At 39.5% G+C, this 19,617-nt stretch overlaps 1 protein-coding gene and 1 long non-coding RNA gene across 3 annotated transcripts in view; one reads left to right on the forward strand and one right to left on the reverse strand.

Moving 5' to 3' along the window:
- Positions 1 to 11,459: 11,459 nt before the first annotated feature.
- LOC126175732 (uncharacterized) lies at positions 11,460 to 13,797 on the forward strand. The gene is made up of 2 exons (XR_007535609.1): positions 11,460 to 13,167; positions 13,204 to 13,797. It is a non-coding gene; the product is annotated as an uncharacterized LOC126175732 (long non-coding RNA).
- A 139-nt stretch (positions 13,798 to 13,936) lies between these two features.
- LOC126175724 (kelch-like protein 18) overlaps positions 13,937 to 19,617 on the reverse strand; it is a 164,460-nt gene continuing 158,779 nt past the window's right edge. For both annotated transcript variants that reach the window (XM_049922662.1, XM_049922671.1), the window contains exon 10: positions 13,937 to 15,493. In XM_049922662.1, coding sequence (XP_049778619.1) covers positions 15,277 to 15,493 — 217 coding nt within the window. In that variant the 3' untranslated portion in view covers positions 13,937 to 15,276. The remainder of the gene's footprint in view (positions 15,494 to 19,617) is intronic.

A 19,617-nucleotide genomic window follows, 5' to 3' on the forward strand; every position in this document is an offset into this window, starting at 1 on the left:
TGAACTTTAAGATCTTTATCCAGTGCTGCACTGAACTGAGGTAGCTCATGAAAAACTGCCTTATTTTGAGAGGCATCAGTTTCATCGTCGCCCCTGAGAACCAGTTCCAAAGCACCACAGAACCGAATACAGTTTACAATTAAATTAACTGAATATCTACTTTTTTCTATATGTCTGTTGTGGCTGTCAATTGTTTGTCTATATTGTGAATCTAATTTCTGCTGAATGTTGGCTTTGCCTAGAAATGAAAGATTCGATACATTATTCATGTGTTGCTTTGACATTTCATGTACCTTCAGTTTAGTCCATATATGCCTAATATCAGTTATTCAGGTCTGACACCAATGAACATCTCCTCCAAATAACACACAAGGAAAACAAAAAAAACTGCATTTTTTTCTTCACAGCCACAAATTCATTTTTTCTTTTGATAAATTTTCAGATTGAACTTACAGTATCGACTTTTTGTGTGCTGCTGCACATTCTGATTCGTGAATGGCCTACCTAGGGTTTTTATCTTGAACATTTTCAGTGAGAGTCCTGTCACTAAATGGCGTTTTCAATATCTCTCTTATTTTGTTCATGTCTGCTACTTTCACAGTCAACTGAACTTTCTCTCACAGGTAACACTGTGCACGCAGCGACATACAGTCAGTTGTCTGACCATACAATTACTACAATGTATTTGTACAGAACTGTATTACACGAACATAACGAGTATAAACAGAAATACTACACTGTTGTTTGGAAAACAGATACCCAAGAGGTGGTGAATACGTTAGTTATTTTTGTTCTGTACCAATAGCCCTGCTTTTGCGAAATATGCAAATATTAAAATAATGCTTGTTAGTTTCAAAATCTAAGGGCATAATTATATTCAAACTACACATAGCTGTTTATAGCTCTATTTAAGCATATCATTTCTGTATTCGATTTAATTAAGTATTAGCATTAACTTGCAGAAAGGTGTAACACTGGATTGCAAAACATTTGAGCCCCGATGTATTCTAACATGGTTAGATGGCAGATTGTGCTTCGACAGGTTCTGAAATTTACTGCTTCTGGCGGAAGGAACGTAAAGCTCTGAGTCAGAGCAGCTGTGACTCCACCTCCATCTTAAGAAGCATGTAGAAACCAATGGCCGAGCCTTTCACACAGTGCTTGTGAGGGTAGACGGTGCCAGTCAGCAGTTGGCTCCAAGCTTCAGAAAACTACCTCGTGCATGTGCATGGCAAAACATGCCTCTTCAACTCAGAGAATACATACACCAAAACAATATTTTATATGCAATTTGCATAGATTTCTCTTTCTTTCTTTTTCATACAAGTGGTGCCAAGGCACAGCAGCGCTACCTCAGAAGCCGGCCCTGTTATCCACTACAAATTTGTGATGACTGCATCTTGATAGATATATTTGCAATGGCCTGCCTTTGCTGCCTCATTCTGTATGTTTACTTGATTTCTTTGGCCATAATCCAAAAAGATCACCTGGTGATCGAACAGCACGAGCAACCAACTCTAGAATGCAGGCTACAAATCTCCTCTAGATGCCACTGAATGGTAAATCATTACTGCTATTTTTACTTTGTGCACATATCCATGATACATTATACAGGGTATCCCAGGAGGAATGGTCAGTATTCACGGATGATACATTATACAGGGTATCCCAGGAGGAATGGTCAGTATTCACGGATAAGACAGTATTGAAGGTGAAGAATGCTCACAGCTCTTAAGGTTAGCCCATGTTTACTAGACTGTTACTGCTTTGAATGATCATTCCTGTCAAATCCCTGAATATTGACCATTCCTCCTGAGCCACCCTATTTATAATGTGATTGTATGTTTGTTATGTTTAATCTCAAGTTCTAATTTATGATAAAAATATTGTTTAGTTTAAGGTCAAAGACCACTTAAAATGGAGCTACAGGCATAAATAATAATTTCACTTTTAAAAAATTTTTACACACACTAATGAAATTTTGTGCACTATATTTATTTATTTACATTATAATTTGTTTGCTCTTTATGATGAGTGAGAGTAAGATTATTTTTATGTATATTGCATGTTTAGAATATATGCCAGTTCATTTGCCACAAATATATACACAGATTTGGCACAGGTAGAAGTTAAGATGTGTCATATCAAAACTTGATAACCAGTTCTACTGCAGTTAGCAATGTAAGAACAGTACGAATTGGGGGTCTTTTAAGGCAATGCCCACTGCTTAGCTCAACTGGTAGTAGCTGAGAATTGTAAATGTGGAGGGTGTGGTCATTGCAGTCATCATTTTGTGTAAGGTGAGGTACAGGTTGGTGAGCATAGCCATAGTGTTTAGACCCTGAAATTTCCCAGTTGCATTGTGAAAGATAAGTGACTGGCACAGTTTCTTGTAAACCCTTGTTGACAGTAACAAAAATCATACTTTTAAGATTTTTTGATCGGCTCAGGACTTGGAATAGTTTGCTGTTGTTTCACTGACAGAATTTGGCCATGAGCCAATACATAAACTTTCTACATGCGATACGACTCTGAACAACTGTTGGGACTTATCCACTCTCATCTCTTCTCACTCACTTGCTCTCGCATATCACAGAGGAGCACAAAATACATAGCTCTCAGTCTACGGCTATTTTGCAAAACATATTGTTACAATACGCATCCTGGAACTATACAGTAGCTACAATAGTGTACTAGGGAACTGTGTCTGTCAAATCACTGAGACAAATTTAGATGTAGACACGTTAAAAAGAAATTAATATCTTCTACCTATTGGCCAATGTTGGTGGTCAGACAATGCACATGACCTTAAAACCTGTACCACATGTCTCCTAAAATAGACAGCAATTCAGTTGGTATGCCAGGTGCATGTAACCTTCATGTCTTGATATAAAATACTTTCTTTTAATATGACAGTGGTCTCTCTGGAGGCAGATTAAAATTACTTCTTAGCACCTCAGCAGGAGGAAGCAGAAATGCCATGACTATATTATTTGTTTTTACCAACAGCAGTTGGTATTACTTAACCCTAGTCAGTCCTCCTCCAACTGACACATGACCCTGTATCTCAACTGGGATGTAACTGCATGTATAGGGACATCATCACATAGAGAAACTGCAATAGCTATGCAGTTGCCTGTAGCTGTTTCATTGCCTTGATTTCCTATGTGCCCTGGGACATAGCAGAATACCACCATTCCCTACCCGTGCAGAAGGAAAAGGGAGCTGTGGATCATCTGAACTTATTTGTCTGCTGGGTACATGCAATGGATGGCCTGAAGGGCAATTAGGAAGTCAAGAGCATACGAGGAATTTGGTAGCAAGATCATTTATTACTATTAAAAGTAACACATTTCTCCCAACGTGTATCAAGTTTTTTTTTTATTCCATCACTGAAAAATTCTTCCAACTTTTCTCCAATCCAGGATGTGACAGGTGCCTTCATCTCATCATCTAAGGTGTAGTGATTACCCTGAGGTCACTTGCAGCAGAGGAAAAATGAAAATGGTAAGATGAGAGGCTGGGGGAGTAAGGAGGGTGCAGAATGGCTTCAGACTTCAGGTTTTGCAGAGGCTTTTTAGTTGTGCGCAAGATGTATGGATAAGTATTGTCACATTGCAAGATTATTGTTCAATAATGAATTGGGCACGTTCCTTGAATATTTCAATATGATCTGTGATATGCTTCTGAGTGATTCACCTTTCATTTTGAATCAAATTGTCAATGAATTCATGATGTTTATCATCTGTGGCAGCAATCAAATTTTCACTGTGTTTGGCTTTTCTAGGCTCGCAACCACAAAATTTTATTACCCCTTGATTTACAGTTGACCTATAAAAGGCATCATCACCACAAACAGGCTTTAAACGACTATGAATCTCACTAGGAGTCACTTTTTCAGCAGTTAAAAAGTCAATCCCAGTATGCTGTTTAACTCATGTTGACATAGCAATAGAATATGTTTCCATTTTACAAGCATGTGTGCATTACTTTTCAGCCTACCCTCATAGTTCAACACAGAACACTGTGAAATCAATAGGTAAGGAATTAGTGCAATTATATTCAGGAGGTATCACCATGCAGCCGATGGAGTCTCCCTGCTTAAGCCCTTGAGTGTAAACTACAACATAATTGCAGCCCTTGGATAAAATTCTGGATAACATGGACTTAAAAGTGTAGTTCAACCAACAATTCTCAATGTACCCTGTAAAACATGGATTTCAAAATGTAGATCTCAATGTATCCTGATAAATCTAAAGTAATTCTACATCTTCTCATTAACCGAGTGGTGAATTACATCATCCTCGATTAAGAATTGTTAATTGGTTTAGTTGAGGTGCAGCAAGTCCTGCTTAATGTGACTTCCAAATGACCCAATTGCTCATGGTATATTTTCAAACATTCATTTTGTTGAATGATGAGCAATGGTATGGAATGCTGCTGATTGAGAGGCCAACAGTAGATTGCAACATTTTTCAGTGACAGTGTCTGAACTGAAGCACTCTGCTATTGCCTGTTCGATGTGTCTAGGTGCAGACTGGAAATCCCCTGAAGCACACTAGGTACTGGTGCCATGACATCTTTACCAAATATCCTCCATACAGTTTTTAATGTCTCTGAAGAGCTAGTGGTACAGTTTATTGAATTCAGAAATACTTGGCCATGAACTTTTCTTGTTCTCTTTGATTATTACCCATGCATTTGGCCTCACAACCTGAATTGCTCCAAGGTTCTCCACAGGTGATTGACCTATGAACTGTGACAAAACCATACATCTGAACCTAACTGTGAAGTAACATTTGTCTTCCACGATGGGAAATGTTGCCTCTGAAGCTGGTCAGAGGGCTCTGGAACACATTCATCAGCAGCAAGGTGGGTCACACTTGTAATGTAATCCACCCAGTCTTGGTGCTCAAAAACAGTCAGTCAGTTGTACAGAATCCAGTTTAGTTTGCTGAGAATCTATCATTGAGCTTTCTTTCAGGGATTGCTCTGCCTGAGAGGTGGATCCACCTGAATGCAAGTCGCCAGCCACTTCCCACTGAGTAGCACCTGCGAGAGCAGGGGAGCAGAAAGTGAAGTATATGGTGCAGAATGATCCTGTCACAGTCTAAAACACATGTTAGTACCAATATCTAGAAGAGGTAGGTCTTCTGACACAATGAGGTTTTGAAGGACTTGATCTCCATGGCGTGTTGCTGTTAATCCCCATGGCACATCATGTGCACTGAAATCTCCAAGTAGGAATGGTTGTGAAATTAGTTAAGAAAAATTACACAGTCTCTTAAAATATTTTAGGGAACCCTTCAAGCCTTTATGAGTCATTTTTGAATATACAAGAGTGACATCTTCTCAAAAGTACCTTCTTAAGATCACAAAAACTTTTTGACATGCTGGGCATGCCCTGTTATGATACACTCCTATTCATTTTTCTGGATGCCTACTAGGAGGACAAACCTCCAGTACTCTATCTGTTGACTGAGTGTTTTTGTTGCTTAATGAACCACCTGGACCAATGGGGGTGACTTTTTTGAGAATTAAAAGATGTCATAGTGTTTACCTAAGCACCTAGGGATGTAAAAATATATTCAGAGCCCTGCTTCCCTAGGGTACAGCAAATGACCCAATGATTTCCAGGTAATAACTGCTGTTTCACTTAAACAGCCACCCAAATCCATGAGCATGTAGCATATCTTGCTTATTTATTTATTTATTTAAATAGAGGTTTATTCCACGTGAAATATTTCATGTACTTAGATAGCACACAGTACTTATGCACTCTTTGAATCACTGAGGGGCCACCATTTCAAGTAGTATTTGAATGAATAAGAATAAATAATGGATTTTAATTTATCCATAGATTTTTGTGTTGCCAACCATCACTGAGCCTCCTAATTCACAGACATTTAACTGTTATTTAATATGCAAATGATCCTGAGTTACGACCAGTATAACTGCACAATCATGAATAAAGCCTGTTATTGCAGCTAGAACAGTTGTAGGGTACATGTGTAAGCATATGTGACCTACCCCTAAGTTGACATAAATGAGCTACCGTATTTTTGGGTTATGCATTTGTCCAATCTGCCTTGATTGACTGCTGTTTTGCAAAGAGGCATCCAGATACAGTATTAAATGTGAGAGCTTATCTCTCTTTGCCCCCTTCTTTACTGGATAGTCCTCTTTGAATTCGATCTTTGTCCGAAAGCTAAACTAGAAATCAACCTTTTCTTTGTGCATGTATGGTACTTAAGACATTGTCATCCGCATGTCTTGTACAAATCCATTCGCTTGGCACTGGCAGTGGTAAGTCGGATTACTTGCCTTGTCACCAGCCGTTCTTGACAGTATCGGGAAATAATAAATTGTGAAGTTCCACTAATCTCATCATTAGTTCTCATCAGTTCTGAACCTTGTTCCCCTACTTTCATGAAATTTCATATATACACATACGTAAATAAATACAAAATTTGTTTGTTTCATGTATTTGCTTATTTGCATTGTCTTTGGTACTTAGTATTTCTCCTTCATATGATACGCAGAAAAATAGTCTCCAAGATGTAAAGCAACTCCACAAGACTTGCACATTTGTTTTTTTTTCCCATTTATTTGTTTTGGAAATAAGTGTTAGTTGATGTTGCCTCATGTGACTGGAAAGTCTGTGATAAGATGTACGTGATGTAGTGGCAACCTCCAAGTTTTGCTCAATACGTGGTATTTTATCCACGAATAAGACTTTCAATAAAAAATCATGAAATCGGAGACTCTTATGTTCTGTATTGAAATACTGACTTGTATGGAATGCATTAAATAATGCACAATTAAAGAGGTACATGCAAACCTTTTTTGGCCATTTTGTAGTTTTTCTGTATATAGGATAACAACTCAAATATTGGTCTGCCCGATCCACTCCTTTCATGTATTTGTTGTAGTCTAATACACATTCAGGTTTTTTTTATTGTGTAATTGGTTTTTCTAAGTTTTCTTTGAGTGTCAGTCAAAGTGGCATTATGTATTGTAGAGATCATTCATATCATTTTAGTTTTTGAAGCTCTCCATACCTGTACGAATACTTCACCTTTCCGTTGATGACAAGCTTCAAACACATTGACTTTTGCGCACTTTAATTTTTCCAGAAATCCTCTATTTTATTGTATCATCCCACAAACTTGCATTTTCTTTTCAAGTAACTTTTATGCAAGTTCACACTGTTATAATAAGTATCCATGTAGAGGTGATAAGAAGATGTCAATAGTTCCATCACTGTTTGCTAAAGGCTGTCCGGGCCGGAATGTATCTTGTGAGCGAAAATGTATCCCGTGCTCAAATCACACAGCATCCGAATGAGTATGCCATATTTCATAATTTTCAATGGATTGTAAACCTTAAAATTTAATCATCCACGTCACAGTTTCATTCCTTCATCAAATGAGATGTTTTAACTTTTAATCAAAGTTTCTTTAAACTTTTGGAAAAATAATCAATTACGAATTGAACTTTGAAAAGCCAGGTGGCATTATCCGGTTTATTATTGTTGTCGGAAAAATGTAAAACTGACAAAACTTGTCTGAATTGACTGCGGGACATCGTGTATCTCTAATTTTAGTGGCCATTAACAGTCTAGCAGCAGCTGTAGAGCCATCTGTCTCACCTTCTCTACATGCAGATGACTTCTGCATTTCGTTCTGCTCCACAAGTACTGGTGTTGCTGAGCGGCGCCTACAGGGAGCCAACCAAAAGGCGCAATCATGGGCTCTAGCCCACGGTTTCCAGTTTTCGGTTGCAAAGTTGTGTGTTATGCACTTCTGTCGGCATTGTACTGCTCATCTGGAACCAGAGCCACTGAGACATTTCAATTCTTAGGACTGGTTTTTGATACCCGATTGACTTGGCTTCCTCACCTTCGTCAGCTTATGCAGAAGTGCTGGCAGCATCTCAATGCCCTCTGCTGCATGAGCAACACCAACTGAGGTGCAGATCACTCTAAGCTGCTGCAGCTTTACTTGTGGTTTATGGTTCGGCGGCGCCCTCAGTACTGCGTTTACTGGACCCAGTGGACCACCGTGGCGTTCGGCTAGTGACAGGAGCTTTTAGGATGAGTCCAGTGACAAGCGTCCTGGTGGAGGCTGGAATCGCTCCATTGAAGGTTAAGCATGCACAACTACTCGCCAGTTACATTGCACATCTGAATTACCGTCTCCTTTTTCCACCCACGGCGGTTCATCTCCTGCATCAACGGCCTGTGTCATGGCTTACAATTGCAGTTCACATCTGATCCCTTCTATCCGAACTGGAGTCCTTGCCTTTACCACCTATACTAGAGGTCCATTCAAGGACACCTCCATGGTGTACACCTAGGCTGTGGCTTTGCCTGGACCTTCCACATGGCCCTAAGGACTCAGTTAACCCCGCAGCTCTCCGCTGCCAATTCCTCTCGATTCTTGACATCTACCGAGGCCATGAAGTGGTTTACACCGACGGCTCGATGGCTGATGGTCACGTTGACTTCGCGTATGTCGATGGAGGACATATTGAACTACATTCCTTGCCCAATGGCTGCAATGTTTTCACTGCAGAGCTGGTGGCTATATCTCGCACTCTTGAGCACATCCATTCATGCTCTGTCTACTGACTCCTTGAGCAGCACATAAGCTATCAACCAGTGCTACCCTCGTCATCCTTTGGTAGCGACCATCCAGGAGTCCATCTACGCCCTGGAATGGTCCAGTGATGTTTGTCTGGATCTGAGGTCGTGTTGGAATCCCAGGCAACAAACTTGCTGACAGGCTGGCCAAACAGGCTACACAGAAACCATTTATGGAGATCGGCATTCCAATAACTGACCTGCGTTCGTTTTTACGCCGCAAGGTTTTTTGGCTTTGGGAGACAGAATGGCATAGTCTCTGTATGTACAACAATCTGCGTGCCATTAAGGAGACTCCAAAAGTGTGAAAGTCCTCCATGCGGGCCTCTCGCAGGGGTTCTGTGTTTCTCTGCTGGCTCCGCATTGGCCACACTTGGGCAACCCATGGCTACCTCCTGTGCCGTTAAGACCCGCCTCAGTGTCGGTGCGCCCGGTTGACAGTGGCCCATATTCTGGTGCACTGTCCCACTTTGAGTCCCCTGTGACGAAATCTTGGGTTGCCAGACTCGTTGCTGCTAATTTTATCTGACAACGCCTCATTGGCTGATTTAGTTTTATGTTTTATTCGTGAGGGTGGATTTTATCATTTGATCTAAGTTTTAAAACATGTCCTTTGTCCCTCTGTGTCCTCCACCCTAGTTCTTTTAGGGTGGAGGTTTTAATGTGGTGCAGAGTGGCTGGCTTCTCCATTTTATTCTCATGTTCAGCCAGCCATGGTAATCTGCTTTGTCATTTAATATCTTCTACCTGTTTCTTGCATTTCTTTCTCTTGTCCTCTTTTGTCCATTTAAGTGTTTGATGCCCTTCCGTCATTCTTGTGGTTTTTTCTTTATTCCATTTTGTTTTGTAAGTCTAATTTTTTTATTCTCACCCATGTGGCATTGTTTTATTCAAAACAAGGGCCGATGACCTACCAGTTTGTTCCCTTCCCCCCCTCTTTTAAACCAACCAAACTGAATAAAAAGCCAAACATCATTTGCGGAAGCTATTCACCATACTGGTGCAACCGCCACAGGGATCTTCTTCCTTTCCTGCAACCATCATTCACAATACCTCTCACTTCACTGTCTAGCCATGTAACTACTAGTTAACCCCCCTCTTCCCCCCATACATTACAAACCACATTATCCTACTTAGAGATATCATTTCATGGATCCAGTTTCTCAAATGGAGATTACCTTCATAATCTATTTTAAACCTACAAATGAAAAGTTCCAGGTCAACCACATGAAGAAACTTCTCCTTTCTCCTAAAGACATTCTTGTTAGATATTCCAAGAACTCTTGCACCTTACAGCATGATCTCCCAAACCTTCCTCCGAGTCATATCTGAAACCTCAGTCCTTAACCTTGCAGAGTCAAGTATAGCCATGATATGGATACAGACAGCTCTATCATCATCATCATCATCATCATCATCACCATCAGTGTTCTTCTCCTCCTTAGGAAAGGAGTACATGACAGAGGAACTACATCGATCCTTGACCACTATGATATATTATACAAAACTGATCCTCATAATTCAAATTCTTTAAATTAAGAATGAATTGCAAAATACCCTAAGCCCTCTCACAAGGTTTCACTTCTGCTTCAACAGAACTACTTGATCTACAGAACCCTACACATATGTTCTAGCGGTTGTCTAAAATACAGAAAAGACAATCATCCTGATGGTCCCATTGTGGTAGTCTTTGAAGTACCAACCACATCCACCTCTGTTGTGTTATACTAACACCTCCAACTTATCTCCTGGAGCATCCCATCTTACAGCCAAGACAACTGCTTCCCAGAGCATCATAAATCCTTCCCCCACTGCCAGCCCCCCAACTGATATCTTCCATGTCATCAACTTGCCTATATCAACAAATCATACTGAATTTATTTTCTACAACCACTGAAATGTGTAAAAACGAAATATGAGTGAGCTACAACTACAACTACTACTACTAGATGTGAGTGCTTCAAGGTGGCAAACAGTGTAACTTTCATATGAAAGCAATTATTAACAGGAGAAAATAAAATTCATTTAATATTTTTATTTACATAAATATATTTACAATTCTGACAGCTTACAATACATTTGATTTGTCTTTCAATGTTTCCTCTTTCATATTCTTTCTTGTTGTTCTTGTTTTTACAACAGAAAGCATTTTTTTCAGTTCTAAGGTAAATAATTTTCTTACAATATTTAGTATGCTTCTTGATGAACAGGATAAAACAAATTTGTACTCCAATATTTAACATCAAAAGTGGTAAAAACAGATTGCACTTTTTAAGAACCATTCATATAATACAGTATTGAAACACTTGCATCCTTTCAAAGAAATGATCTTTTAGTTCACATCTGCTTCATGTACAGGGTAAATAATGTGCACTAACTAAAAATTACTGAAGCAGCTACTCACAGCCATGTTCTTAACATTACAGGAAATCATACAAAGAGTCTCAACATTACATTGCTAAACTACCCTCCTGAATCACAATAGTGGACATTCTTAGAAATAACAAATCCTCTTCCTACCAATAATTCTAGGTAAGACAAATGAAAAAATTATAATGACATCACATCAGCTCTATCTCATACCAACTCCTCCAATTTTTTAAGGCCTGAATCACTGCCAGTTCCTTTACATATTAACCATGTTATAAAGGAAGCACTACAATGCTAGTCAAGAAATGTCACTGGTTAAAGAAAAGAGCAGATGCAGAATGCTCTAATTGCCATAACAAGAAATGGAGAGCACAGTTTCTCTTGAAGATGGAGCAATAAACTGCCAGCAAAAGGTTGCCCAACACGTGCTGTATCGAGTGATAGAATCAAGCACTTACCAGTTTTCCATTTATGCCTCAGTAATTCCAGCCCAAAGTGAGAGAATACAGGCTCAGTGCTCTGCACTTATGGGTATCTATAGCAAGTTACATAAAATGATGCTTTATGACTGTGACAGTCAGTGACTCAAGAAGAGGCACAATATTTTCAAAAATTTCAGGTATGTTAAGGAAGGGAACGGAAGGAAAGAGCAACAAAATGTGATCTTCTTATCCCTTCCAGTGTCTGGAGTTCAAGATAAAAGTCAGTAAAAAAAAAAAAAAACAAAGGAGTGCAGTTACTGCAGTATATCAGAGATGGTGTACAGAGAAAACTGCAATAAGTGCAAACGCTTCAAAATCATGACAATACGCGAACCAGAAAATTAAAATTAAATATCACATTATGTTACCTTAAAAATTCTAACAATCAATAATTTATAAGTAACGTAAGGCTACTCAGCTGCCAACTGCCATCACACCATACATGCAAATAATGAACACAAGGGGATAGTTAAATTATAGTTCAATCATACAAGCATTACAACAGGAATTGACACATGACTCTAAACACAGGAACAGTGGAGTTATTTCTCAGTCATACATTTCAAAATGACTTGCAGAATTCAGAGCTGGGCATAGTTTAATGATACAGTTTGCTCACAAAGAGATGAACGAGGACTACCCACTTCTGAATTGGCAGAAATCGGTTGAGTTTGGCCCGCTCATGTTTCGTGTCCAGCCACAGCAATCTAATACAGAACCTTGCAAAGTGATTGTTGTGCTGTGTTGTATTACATACAAATTAATAGATTTTTTAATGAGTGATTAGTGGTTCCTGGCCCATCATGAGCAGCACCAGATACTCTTTCCACTCCTCTGAAAAGGGGAAGGGACAGAAGAGCAAAAATAAAGAGCTTCTGTCCAACCGCTTGGAGCATAAACTGACACATGAGCAGAAGTGTAGTGTTAGCACTTTGAAATGTAAGTGCAGCTTGTTCCCGCCAACCAACCCCTCTCCCTTGTCAGCCAATTGCTGGGAGTTGGTGGGTGGGGCTTGCTTCCCATGACCCCTCTCTCACCACCCCTCCCCCTCATAATTCATTCATCTCCTTGTGAACACACTATACACTTCAATCCAAATGGCTCCATGTTGCATAATAAAAACACAACATGTGAAAGGTTACAGATAAGAGCAGTATTATAGGTGCTGTACCCCTTGACATCCAGATTTCTTCTGACCTTGAAACTTTAATATTTAATATAATTACGTGCTCAAAAATATTCAGAGGAATATGCAACTGAAAAGATTACTTTTCTCAGATATAGCCCATTATTATGGAATCAACATCAGAAATTCAACACACCTCTGGTGTGTTTGCAGAACCACTTTTATTTAGTTTTTCAACACTGTTTGCAAATGATGAAACTACAGATGGCATTACAAATGATGGCAGTCGAGTTTAGGCTATTTCTGCACATCTCATTCATGTATTCTCCAACAGCCAATGAACATACAGCGTTGTTCTGAGCACTCTGCTGTGAATGTCTAAGCAATGCAAGCATCAAATGTTATCGTAGTGTATTGTTTAGTGAATTTTTATTCCATTTGTTGCGAGCTGTCATTGCAGATGTTGGCGACAAGTGAGAAAGTCTGCATAAGTGAGAAAGTCTGCATAAGTGAGAAAGTCTGCATAAGTGAGAAAGTCTGCATAAGTGAGAAAGTCTGCATAAGTGAGAAAGTCTGCATAGGTGAGAAAGTCTGCATAAGTGAGAAAGTCTGCATAAGTGAGAAAGTCTGCATAAGTGAGAAAGTCTGCATAAGTGAGAAAGTCTGCATAAGTGAGAAAGTCTGCATAAGTGAGAAAGTCTGCATGAGCAAGTGAGAGACGTAATTTGCAAGATTCATGCTTTCTTCAAGTACAAAGCACGTGTATGCGAGTACTGCAAATGCTATTTGGAACTGACAACACTGGAATACTCATCTGTGCCTTGACCTATGTGAACCGCCATCATTCATGAAACAAGGTTATAATTAAGAAGTGGTCACTTACGGAAACTGTTGTGATACTCAGAATTATTTGTGAAAAATTAGTTCTTGGAGCACTAACTGGCAATTCATTCTTAATATTACTGGAAGGTAATAAAATATTTCTTCATTGCTTATGCAGGGCATCAAAGTTGAGCCACAATTCTTCAAATTTATGTGCATGACGATTGAAAAACCCTGGCCATGTGAACCCAGCAGTAGAGAAGTAGTTAAAAGGATTGTTTCATTTGGTGTGTACTAAGGAGAAGAAGCTTTTGTATGTACGAAGCTTTAAAGAAAATTGAGAAGCCTCTACTTTAGCATCACTTACCAGCCGTAATGAACAAGATGAGTACAAAAACTAAAAGTTCAACGATGAGCCTGTACAACTGGTGGTCAATTTAATGTAAGGGTACAAAAATATTACAGAAATGTTCAATAAACTCCAAAGGAAGAATAAAACAAATCATAATACAAAAAGCAGTAAAAAGAGAGAAATTTGGGCATATACAGTTGCACACAGACACTCCCACTGAGAGGGAGAGGTTGGAGGAGGGTATTAATTAATGTTATCAATAATTGTGACAGATTTCTCTTAACATACTCCTTAAGATGTGCTGTGGTAAGTGAATGTAATTGGGGTAGTGAAATTTCTGTGATTGTAAGCGTAATGAGATAGCTGAGGAAATTCTGAATTTGAGAGGTTCATAAATGGCCAGTATTAGTGTTGATGATGACTAAATTCATGAGAGAGAACAGTTTATCTCAGAACCACAGCTTATTATCAACACAGTGCTTCTGTTACTACCAGACAGACTGACTGTTATAAGACAGCTGTATCACACTGCTTGTATAGTTAGTTTGGCTTAATCCCATTAACGAAAATTACAAACAACAGATAATGGCATAATTTTATTTTTCATAATTGTTTGTATGTTTGCTTGTAAATGGTGGAACTGCAAACAGCAGAAGGTAATCAATTTTAGTAAAGAACAAGAGCCAAAATTTTCTTCTGGCCACAGCTTGAATCTGCAGGTCTTATGTCAATACATGGGAAATGATGCCACGCAACAGCATACTCTTCCAGAAAACTAAGTTAGGAAAGTCTGAGTTCCATATTAGCAGTGAATAGTAGCATAATTTACAACATTACCCTATAGCTTACCATTACAAAGAAATTAAATCATTTTAATGAATTTAATTCTGCAAACTATAATCCCATAATCAAGACCTCCTTTAGTACTATTAGTGTAGCAGTTAAAAAAACTGCTAAAATTTACTATTAGAGTGGTTTTTACAGTTTTATCACAGTACCACTTAAAAGAAGAAAATATTAAGTAGATAATAATATGATCATTAAAAATGCAAACTTTGCATGGCAATAAGAATAACAACAAACATTTAAAAATAATCTCAATTTTTAATTGTTTCACATTCATTCTCTTGGCATATCAAACGTGCAATATAATCACACTCTTTTAATCCACACGTAGAATTTGCAACCAATTAAATATGACAATAATCATATTCATTTTATCGCTGGACTATTATTTCAGATATATTTCTTAACAGTTTTGAAATCTGAGATCGTTCGCTGTGAAAGCAAATATCCATATCAGATCAAGAATGACATTTCTTTAAATATAGAACAAAAAATAAAACGCAACAAGAACATAAATTATTTACAAAAAAACAGTTATGAAACGTGTGTGAAGAAATAAAAGTCAGCCAAGCCACAATCACCATCCACAATAAACATTTCAACAAATTAACTGTATAATTTTGACACTCAGTTGTCAGTCTTTACATATAGGTATGACACCCACACCGACTCCTCCTTCATGGGCACACATTGATGCTACAAATGACCATGAATCTGTATTTGGGTCATAGACTTCAACTGTAGATAAATTTGAAACACCGTCGTATCCTCCAATTGCCCACAGCTTACCCATGTTCGCAACCAACGCAACTCGACTACGCATTACATTCATTGGTGCAACAAACTTCCACCTACAAAAAAAAAGCATGTTTCAACATAACACAAGAATGGTTTCTTCAAAGCAAATCAGTCTCCATGACATCAAAATAACATGGCAGACAAGAGATTACTGTATTAAAATGAAATCAATAATGTAATCAATGATGAACACATTTCATGTCTACATACATGTAGTTTTATTATGTGACTTTCTCTCCAGCAACGCAGATCAAATTCAGTAAGTAAATATTCCTTTCAACAACAAAAGCATACCACACTACACTAAAATTGCACCATTAACAGCTGTGCGGGGAAACTGCACGGTTTGTGCAGCTCCCTCTCCCCCCCTCCCTCCTCCTCTCTGTTGGAGGTTCGAGTCTCCCCTTGGGCATGGGTGTGTTTGTTGTCCTTAGTTTAAGTTAGATTAAGTAGTGTGTAAGCCTAGGGACCAATGACCCCAGAAGTTTGGTTACATAGGAACTTAGCACAAAAATCCATAATTCCATGCACCATTAACAGAAACAATCCCATATTACTAGCACACTTTGCAAAGACAGCAAATGAAGTATCAGGGGAAGGCTACAAACTCTTTACTATTGTAAATTTTGTTGATTCTTGAAAATATAACAACTCATTATCGATACACAAATAGGTACTGCTATGAGAAGATAAGAAACTACATTAGTTGTTTACACTGCATTAGTTAACACCATGGAAATTACCCTTTCTAAGTCTTTTTAAATGATTTTTATAGGAAGAATAGGAAATAACATCTCTGAAAAACATTTCTGTGATTTTGCCATTTATTATGCGTTTAAAAGTCTCATTGACAAACAAGTTTCAAGATTTTTAATTGGTATTTCTTTCACCTCTCCTTTCTCATCTGATGTTCTGGAATGCTACTTTTCGGTAGACTTAATACTTTCTAAAGGTAGCATTCTGCAGACGCTTTTTCAGTAACAGAGTAAATGTAATTGTTGTGACTTGCCGATCTTTCAAAGTGCCGCCGTGCAGTTACGCGCGTCCTCTACATGTGGCGCTGTCTGCCAGCCATCTGCAACAGCAGCGCCACCTAAGCGGCCAGCCATGCAGTGGCCGCTAGACTCGGACTCAGTTATAATTTGACTGTTAAAGTGTACACACGTCTTACTCTGTTTACTTGATCTGTGAATTTCATGTATTGCGTCTTCCTTGAAATATATTTGTTCAACTTGAAGTTATAACAATTATCAACGAGGTAGTGATTTTTCTTTTCCATCGTTGACCCACATGTTTCCATGGCTACTTTAGAGCAACTATTGCAAGGTCTCATAGAACAGCAAACGCTTCTCACAAATGGTATTTGTGATTTCGTCGCGGCATCAAATGCGGGGCGTCTCTTGTCGTTCTCTCTACCTCCTTTTCCTCCTTACGACGAGATGGCGGAAGACTTGTCTGAGTACAAAAAACATCTTTGACAGCACTGTCTGGCATTTCATGTTGTGGACGAACAAACATGTAAGTCTCTGTTCCCTTCATGGATTTCACCTCAAATGTATCGGTTGTTGTCGCAATTAGCTCCTTTGAAAGATCATGCGTCTTTGTCCTTTGCTGAAATGTGCTCACTTCTGTCTGTCTATTTTCAAAAGCAAATGCATGTGGTAGCCTCTGGTGTTGCCTTTTTATCGTTGTCAAAAACAACCAAATCAATCCTATTGTGCTTGGGCTTCTGAACTTCACGGCCTCAGTAGAAAGTGTCAATTTGTTACTGAAGTTCACAAAGAATCCTACACCGATTCCATGGTACGGGATGCTATTATCCGATCGGCGCCCAACAAAGAAGTTAGGCAATGTGCCCTTCAGTTGGCAAATCCGACTCTAGATGAAGTCCTCTCCATCGCTCAGCCTTTTGAAATTTCTCGCGCCGCTGGAGCGCAAACAGAGGCATGGGGCGACGTCGGGAAATACAACCTGTGTGCGATGTTGACAAAGCGTGTGGCGTGTCCCCGCCGGCCAATGTGACCGCAGTACACTCCTAACCATAAGCAAACCTCTAAGAAACTGCAGCAAAACCCACAGCGACTTCCTTCATGTCCGCGGTGTTTTACAAAACATTCACGAGTAGATTGTCCACAATGTTGGGCCGTGTGTCACAAATGGGGGAGGGGGGGGGAGAAGGGTCATGTGTCATCCATTTGCAAATCCGACCGCATACATGATCTTCATGAACATGACACTGATTCTGAGTCTGTGTTTTCTGTCAATTATACTTCTTCCCTTTCAGGGAAGTTATTCCTCACTGTCCAAATACTTGGTTGAGATGATCACATGCAGGTGGATACTGGTTCTGCTTCCACTATCATCAATTCTCAGATGTATCTTCAGTTGAGTTCTCCAATCTTGTCACCCGTCACTAGGCAATTACAGACTTACAATAAACAGAAGATTTCTCAGTTGGGACAATTTGATGCTGGGGTATCTTACAAATCTGTCGTTCGCACTGTTCCCATATTTGTGGTCGACCATAGTAACATGGAGAATCTTTTTGGTTTCGATGCCTTTCGCGTTTTTGGGTTCTCCATAGATGAATCTGTCAATATCGTCTCTGATGCTATTCCTTATGCTCAATTGGATTCCTTGTCAATGACATTTTCGTCCCTTTTTTTCCTGGGTTAGGCCATGCAAACGACTTTGAAGCTCATATCACACTCAAACCCACTGCTCAGCCTAAGTTTTTTCGGGCTTGACCCATTCCTGTGGCCCTTCGTGACCAGGTCAAATGGGAGCTGGATCGTCTCACTGCTTCAGGGATCTTGCTTCCTGTCACTTCCAGTGAGTGGTCCTCTCGTGTCGTCGTCGTCGTTGCTAAGCCAAATGGTGATATTGGTCTCTGTGGCGATTTCAAAGCCACTGTAAATGCTCAATGCCTTATCGACACTTACCCTATGCCTCAACTTGAAGAATTGTTCACTAAACTTGCTGGAGGCCAGTATTTTTCTAAACTTGACCTGTCAGAAGCATATCATCAACTTTCTCTCGACGCTGCTTCCCAGCAGTTTCTAGTCCATACGAGAAGCCTCCTCCTCGACACTTTACGGCCAGTCAAACAACACCTATGGACGTTAGCAATCTACAGGCCACCTCCATCAAGATCTGTGCAAAAACTTCAAAGGGGGGAAAAGGGTTGTGACTTGCTGATCTTTCAAAGTGCCGCCGCGCAGTTACGCGTGTCCTCTACATGCGACGCTGTCAGCCAGCCATGCAGCAGCAGCAGCGCCACCTAAGCGGTGAGCCAGCAGCGGCCGCTAGACTCGGACTCAGTTATGATTTGACTGTTAAAGTGTACACACGTCTTACTCTGTTAACTTGATCTGTGACTTTCATGTATTGTGTCTTGCTTGAAATATATTTGTTCAACTTGAAGTTATAACAGTAATCACTTATCACACACACGATTAATGTGTGGCATATAGATCATATGAAACACCATACACTTCACTTGCTTTTCAGTTACTGCTCTTTTTCTACTTGAAGCATATCCACTTGACAAAAAGAACACATACATCAATGTCATTACGTGCTGCTGGTGGGTGCAATGGAAATGGAGTGTAAGTTGTGTGTGTGTGTGTGTGTGTGTGTGTGTGTGTGTGTTGCCTTTCCTCATTTTTGTTAGTTTCCATCTTTTATTTTCGAGTATTGTAAACTTCTTATTGCTATGCACACAACAGCTAGCGCTAACTAATTTATTCCAAAATGCTGCCCATAAAAAGAGGATTCTTTTGGGACTCATACCTCCGGTTCTGCCGATGACAGAAAGTTAGGGTCAAGTGTTTTGGATGGTCCTTGGGCTAGGGGTCATTTGTATATCCAACAGAAGGCTCATTTTAGGTCACTGTCCTACAGTACAGGATAAAAGTATGAATATTATACATTTCCTTCTGCTTAGGCAAATGAAGGAAATCAGTTGGTTATTTTTGCATTCGATGTGACCTACGGTGGGCCTTAAGTGGCTTATGGAGGTACCAGTAGTTCATGGGTGGTTTTCCTCAACCCTCCCCACCCCCCCAACCCTCTGGGGGGAAAGAAATCTACCAAAATCAAACTGCAGATTCCTTGATACCTATGCACAGCAAATGGCTGAAATTTTTGTGATATATTCCCAAGATCCCAATCTCGA

The sequence above is a fragment of the Schistocerca cancellata genome, chromosome 1 (assembly GCF_023864275.1).
Source record: "Schistocerca cancellata isolate TAMUIC-IGC-003103 chromosome 1, iqSchCanc2.1, whole genome shotgun sequence".
In the NCBI taxonomy this organism is placed as follows: Eukaryota; Metazoa; Arthropoda; class Insecta; order Orthoptera; family Acrididae; genus Schistocerca; species Schistocerca cancellata.